Source organism: Sitodiplosis mosellana, unplaced genomic scaffold (genome assembly GCF_009176505.1).
Source record: "Sitodiplosis mosellana isolate CC-2019 unplaced genomic scaffold, AAFC_SMos_1.0 Smas_scaffold_6166, whole genome shotgun sequence".
In the NCBI taxonomy this organism is placed as follows: Eukaryota; Metazoa; Arthropoda; class Insecta; order Diptera; family Cecidomyiidae; genus Sitodiplosis; species Sitodiplosis mosellana.
The window spans coordinates 6,545,192-6,552,571 of NW_022601407.1; the positions used below are offsets into that span (position 1 = coordinate 6,545,192).

The following is a 7,380-nucleotide window of genomic DNA, read 5'->3' on the forward strand; positions in this document are numbered from 1 at the left end:
GCATTCAGTGCGCAAATTTTCAAGTGAATAGCAGTTTAATTCGCTAAATCCAGTTTGAATGCGTCCGTGTGTGTGTGTGTTTTTTTTTTAGATGATAGAAAACATGCGGATGGATTGAAAGCCAATTGGATGGAATTTCATGGCCGATGGATTGAATGCATACATTACTCGCCAAAATCGATGCAGAGATAATAAAAAAAAACTCACGCACACATACGTAGCACATTGTTCCGTTTTTGCTGACTTTTGAATTTCGCCCAAACAAATGTATCTACATGTTTTTACATACAATGCGTTGTGAATAAGTGAACAAACAAATAAAAAAGGAAACTCTTTCTTTTCTTTCATCAAAGAAAACAACGAAGGGAGATCTCTCTGTAGAGAGATGGAGATAGTCAAAGTGATAGCGACCTTTTCGCACTGAAAAGTCAACTTTACTGATTCGATTTAGTTTGTCATGTCTTTTATCATCATAATCGTATTAGCGGCTTGAATCGTATAACCATATCTCCTTGTCTGCATTCAGTCTCACTCTTTTTCTTTCTCTCCCTATCGCACGCTTCTGATCACTTTGGCTCCTCGAATTTTGAATAATTTGTTGAGAAATCCAAATATTTGCTTTTCACAAAGCAACACAGATGATCACTGTAATCTAAACAAAGCATTTATGATGTTTAGTGGCCACTTAAGAAACAATTTTTTTCCGGAATCAACTAAACATATGACGTTGTGCTAAAAATCCTAAAAAAAACCCATTCATTTGATTTGACCACAGGCCATGCCATTTCTGTACACACAAAATACAAGCGCCACACTTGAGTTTCACGCACACAGCGAAACAGAGAGGGAAAGGGAGGAGAGCAAAAAAAGGCAAACATAATAATTTCCAATGTGGAAAAAGGGCGAAATATATAATTTCTCCAAGCGTTAGATAACGGATCTGAAGAGGTGGTCACTTCTTGACATTAAGTGTTTTTGTTTGTGCATTTTCATGCGTATTATCCTCACATCCAATCCAGGCGGGTTAACATTTGCAAATGTTTCTTCGGGCTTAAGACAGAGAAGAGCTTGCTTGCAAAAATACACTATCGTCGATGTGTTTAATAATGGCATTTGACGAGGGCCGTTCTGCCGCAACCACAAGAGACTCTTGCTCTTTCTCTCTCTCTCTCTCTCTCTCTCTCTCTCTCTCTCTCTCTCGATTTTACATAGAATATTCAGACCTTTTTGGTGTGTTAGATTTATTCATTCTATAATTTTATTCAAATCGACCATTCATGTTAGCGCTGTTTGTGTGTGTGCTCTATCTCCAGTGCGCTATCATTTGAATTGCCGTCGACGAAACTTTGTCTATGTGGTTGCATTTTTGACCAAATGAAATTTTTGATAGTTTCCGTTGTACACTAAATGAAATTATCTATTTATATTTTTAATGCGATTATAAATTGAAAAGGGTCTCGATTTTAATTTTAATAAAACATTCGACCACATTGCATTAAATCCGTCTTTAGCAACGGCATTGACCGCAGAAATTAAAAACAAAATGGGTATTTAAAACAACAGCAAAATAAAAACTACGTGACCATAAAGCTTTTTAATGCACTCTGACGGAGGGAGAGAAAGCGAGAGCGAGAGCGAGAGCGAGAGACATTTCGCATCGAAATTGAATCAACCCGTGTGAAAAAAAAATGACTGACTGACTATAACTTCAGTTGACTTTAGTTGATTGAATTTATGTTTTTGTTCTAAGAAAATCACTTGGTCCCAAATGAAGCAACTTAGATTGGCTTGTAACTTTAAATGATATCAGTTAACTATGATAGACTTACACTACACTTTGTACTGAAATGTCAATCAAAGTAAGTCATTTCTGTCCCAAATTAGTTAACTGACTGCTCAGTTACTATTTTTTCACACGGGAACGTATCAAAAAATAATGTATTTTTATCGATAAAATATCGTGTAAGGGAGTACCGTCTAAAATGGGCCACACTTTAACAAAAAAATATCGCACCATTTCAAAGCACCTTGAAAGCGGTGAAAAAAAAGTTACGTTATGGGTGAACCATACACGACATGTGTTTTTTGAAAGTGTATCCAATTTTCATTCATTGCTGTGGCTTTGAGAAAAAAAATGCCGAAATTATCCATTGGATTCATCGAAATGTGCCTTTGACGTACCTTGCATGTGACGGAATTTAATTGTATTAGCCTTTTTTTATAGCATTTGCATGCATTTAATATAAAAATCTTCATCTTCGAACCAATTTTTAATAATAATATTTTCTTCAACAAATTTTTGAACCATCTTATCAGTTCAGACGGTATTCCCTTACATGTGTTTTGTGAAGTAAAAACAAACGGGGTTGTCGCAGTTGCAGCAGATGCCAACATGACGTGTATTATGTTGTACAAAATCATTAAAAGCACACGACCGCTCTTGCCCGTCACTCGTTCGTTCTATAGCTGATTTTGCTGCCACTCATGATGCTGTCATCAGAAAAAATGTAAGCTAAATATATCCCATTGCCAGACATTTGTTGTCAAGAATATTTCTGTCGTTTTTTTCTCGTTCGCTCGCGGAAACCGAGTATATGACAACAATAAATCAACAGCAAAAGAGAGATTAAAATATCGTTCGTTCGTTCGTTGTACTTTAAAAGCGGTGAGTAGCAATGACAGTATAAAAGCAGTCCTTATTGTTTTAGAGTGACATGAGCTTTTTTTGGGGGTAGAAGACAACCTCCCTTCGCTTTTGGGTAGAAGACAAAATCAGGAGAAAAAAATACCCCCCTCCCCCCTCCTCAACCATTCGCAGCTGAATTGAGTGAATATATGTGTGTATGTGTGTTTTAGAGCGTTGAATGCAACATAAAAGTGCATGTATCGTTGTCGTTGTCGCTGTCGTCGTCATCGGCGACGGCAGTAGCCACATGCACACATTTACTCGCTCGTGTGTTATTTACGCACGTTCGGATGCATTTTTGCAATGTTTGCTCAAGTATCAACAAGATAATATACACCATAATACACTATGTGTGTATGTGTACCTCCCATAAAGATATTTATGATGATAAATTTTATTGGTGTTTACGTGAAATGTAGTAGAAATAGTTTTATTGGATTGGTACTCAAAGTACGCGCGTGAATGTATATGTATTGTTTAGGAAGAAGTGGCATGCGTACGCGCGCGAATGAGAGATAGAAACAAAGGTCGTTCAAAGGTGATTATTTTGTTACATTTTTGTTTTAGTCCGGGAGCACTCTGGCTAAAGAGCATAAGTACATGTCGCACTTCAAATAGCATTTTGTTCTTCTATTCTTCGGGTGTTTTCCCTTTTTGTCGTTGTTGTAATGGAAAATGCACACGTGAAGATTTATGGGATGCGTCGCAAAACGAAAATCATCACACAAACATGGCAAGAGGGATGGAAAAGTAAAAATGAATTGGGCAAATGGGAATTAGCTGTTGGGTCATCAAGTTGAAAATCAAGAATGAGATGAATGAGTGCATGCCCGTGTGAAAAAGAAATGACTGACTGACTATAACTTCAGTTGACTTTAGTTGATTGAATTTATATTTTTGTTCTAAGAAAATCGCTTGGTCCCAAATGAAGCAACTTAGATTGACTTGTAACTTCAAATGATTTCAGTTAACTATGATAGACTTACACTACACTTTGTACTGAAATGTCAATCAAAGTAAGTCATTTTTGTCCCAAATTAGTTAACTGACTGCTCAGTTACTATTTTTTCACACGGGTGGATACGAAAATGTGTGTTTTTGATACTTACGTCACTTTGTTGGATTTTCTGGTGGATTAGGTAAATTGAATTAGTGCGTGGCACTGTATTATGATCGGGATCGTCACCTTGACGCTCATAGAGTTTCTGTTGTGTTAGATTGCGTCGCAATTCGTTCAAACCGTTGTTACCTCGGCCACGGTTCGATTGTTGTTTATTTGCTGGCTTCGAAAACACGTACTGATATTGGCTTTGATCCTGCTGTTGCTGTTGTTGTTGCTGCTTCTGTTGATGATGATGTTGACGGTCTCGTGTTCGCATCGGTTGCGAACCAGTTCCATTTGCCCAATGTTCACCACACACTGGCCCAATTATCACACCGATTACGCCACAAACGAACCAAACGATCAAATAACGTGTTAATCGCGGCATATTTTGGTTCCGATATCAATAATGGCGTTACGACAGACACACTGAGATCAATTACATGACATTTTCGTCGAATGCATAATCTCATTGTACCAAATAACTGTCGTCATTATCGGCACTTTCTCTCTCTCTCTCTCTCTCTCTTTTCCTCGTTCTCGTTCTAGGTTTCGCGAACGTAATCCACGTTCGTCTATTGTATAAAATCCTTGTGTTCGTTTGGGACGTCTCTGTCGATGTCGCTTTGCTCTCTGAATAATTTAATCGTCAGGGGGATTTTGTTCTTGTCTTTCTCTTTCTCTCTGTCCCTCACTTACTCTCTCTCTCTCTCTCTCTCTCACTTGTTAAACACCAACACAGAACTTTCGATCACACTTTGTTAGCACTTTTCACGGAATGCAATCACGTTTTCTTTTGCCTTCATTTATATCTATATATAATTGTTCGCAAATTTTCACCAAATATTTTCTGATAATTTCTCTCTTTCGGCTTATTATTTTTGTTTGTCAAAAACACGCACACAAACACGTTTGTCCTATATTTTTGTCGTTACGTTAATTTCTTTATGGAGTTTATCTCACTCTCTCTCTCTCTTTCTCTTTCTTTTCCGTTTTCACTTCATCTTTCGGAGTCCTCTTCGGGGACTGCTATTTGTTCTGTTACGCGATTCAGCACTTAGCATTTTCACAAACACGAGACTTTTCCTATTTTTGTTTTATTCTTCTTTTCTATTTCTGTTTCAATTTAGTTTGGTTTTGCCAATCAATAATTCATAAACTTCGTTCCGTTAGCATTGAAATATTTCACTTCCATTTGTCATTTGCTGTGTGTGTGTGTGTGTCTGTCTGTTTATTTATGTGCGCATCTCTCGCTTGCTATGTGTCTCTCGGTGTCCTACTTCCAACCAAATTATTCGAGTGGATTTGCGTTGATTATCAGATTTAGATCCAATTTATGTTGACATCGTCCGGCTGTTATTTGTCTACATGAAAAAAAAATTGAAAACAGAAACAAACAAACAAAAAAATTATTAAGACGAACATAAAGCAAAATTGCAATAATTGAAGCGAACATTTCACGAAATTAATTCATACATAAAAACACAATCAGCTTTGAAACGAATCGAAATGAATGGCAAATTTTGGCGTTCTAAACAGAATGTCGTCGTCGCCGTCGTAAATTTTTGACGTCAGTTGTTGTTGCGGTTTGACTGTAACGTAAGTTTGCAAAAGTATAAATAACTCATATTCTACGTGGAAATTTTTTATCTAATTAAAATAATATTGCTGTGCTTTGCTTCCAAAAATACACCACGTCACCGAAAACCATACTGTTTTCTTTCTTCTCTCTTTCTCTCATGACTCATTTTTTGTCCAAAAAATATATTGCATATATTAATAATAGCAAATATGGATGCTATTGCAAAAGTTGGAGCAATATGAGCCCTGTTGGACATCAATCACCTTTGCCATTTTACCATTCCACACGTTAATCTTGCAATCAGAACCAACAAAACGCACTCGTATTCAATTCATACAACTCGAAAAATTATGCTCGTTGTTTTATTCATAACATCGCACACTGAATTTAATGAACCATTTTAAGCCACGAACCCTCTATCCTAACTCGTCAACGCTCACCCTCCTCAAGCTTGGGATTACGAACTCACAATGTCTATGGAACGATGTGATATGTGGCGCAACTAGGTGATGGCCGCAAAAGTTCTGTCAAAATTCAAACACAACCAACTTGACATTCAGTTACATAGTTGAGCTAACCCATAGTACATCCATCCATGGGCTAGGTGCGCCAACAGCGTGAAAAAATATGACAGTATATGATTAATACACAGCACCTTGTGAGTTCGGGGATTATATGGTGGCATATTAAAACGCATTCATCATTTATTCAGATTGAAAACTCTGAGCTTTTTTTTCTCCCTTTCTCGTTTGCATTCAGACGGACGATTCACACAAACAAAGCCAAAAACGGCCAAAAACCAAAGATGAAAAAAAGCAAAACACATGATATCCTCATAAAATGGTGTTTCAATTAAAATTTGATACGCAACATGCTCTCTTCATTACATTAATTACTCGTAAGCTGAATGCCACAACGGCTAAATACTACAAATCATAGCAAAATCGAAAAAGCGACCAAGAGAAAATTGGCGGCAAGAGTCATTGAATGAGTGTGAGGAAGAGAGTGGAGACGAAGTACAAACGTGTGGGAGTTGCGAGACGTCATCGTCATTTCTATCCAACAAATGAGAAAGATTTCGCTTTGACTTCGCTGAACCTGACTATACCTATAATATACGTATATACTTCGGAAAATCAAACAAATAATGTTCACAGCTCTCAAGTTATGCGATAAATATTAACCAAAAATATCCAAAAGATGCTGAGACGTGCGTCATTGAATCGCAATATCCAAATGAATTTGATTTGGGAGACAGCAAAAAGGACGCGTTGAATGACTCTAACGGCTCATCTTGTTGTGCTTTATTGTTCTCGTCCTCTTCCTTTCTCTCTCTCTTGCGTTCGCATCAAATGAAATGACAAAGTGGTCATACACACTCTCTCCAACTGAAGTACGTCAAGAGGAGGGAAAAAGTGTCGTCTGGATGGTTCTTCTGCATCGTTTGCAGAGTGTGGATTGCAAAAAGTGAAATTGAAAAAAATGTCGAATTAGCATCGCTGGAAAAATCGTTCGAAGAACCGCTCGAATTTTCTTTTATTTGAAAATAAACAATTTGCCTGGTTCTTCAAACATTTCGGCTTTTGTTTTCTCTTTTGACGCTTTCGACTTTTGTTTTTGTCTCTATTGGTTGCTTAAAAAAATGTTTCTATTATTAGCCATTGCAACAAAAAATCACTGGCGGAAAAAGTGGACCACACCATAGAAACGGACGACGAAAAAAAGCACTTTCTTTTCTCGCTGCAAAAAAAGTTCAAAGGCTTCGAAACAAGTGCGTTTTTTCCTCTGTGTACTACGCACATCAAGAATTTAAATCCGCATTTTCTCAATTACGAAATGATGATGATGAGCATTTTGTGGAAAATAATTAATTACATGGAGTGGGTGCGCTGAAACAAACGAAACAGCTGCAAATAAACACCCAAAATAGACGCTACATTCTTGTCTCTCACATTTTGGGATTTCTCTCTCTCTCTCTCTCTCTCTCTCTCTCTCTCTCTCTCTCTCTCT

The 7,380-nt window shown here is 37.3% G+C and overlaps 1 protein-coding gene across 5 annotated transcripts in view; it reads right to left on the minus strand.

Annotated features, from left to right (window-relative positions):
- LOC129574949 (ALK tyrosine kinase receptor) overlaps nt 1–7,380 on the minus strand; it is a 51,151-nt gene that overhangs the window by 15,484 nt on the left and 28,287 nt on the right. For all 5 annotated transcript variants that reach the window (XM_055457634.1, XM_055457637.1, XM_055457635.1 and 2 more), the window contains exon 2: nt 3,796–5,152. In XM_055457634.1, coding sequence (XP_055313609.1) covers nt 3,796–4,176 — 381 coding nt within the window. In that variant the 5' untranslated portion in view covers nt 4,177–5,152. The remainder of the gene's footprint in view (nt 1–3,795; nt 5,153–7,380) is intronic.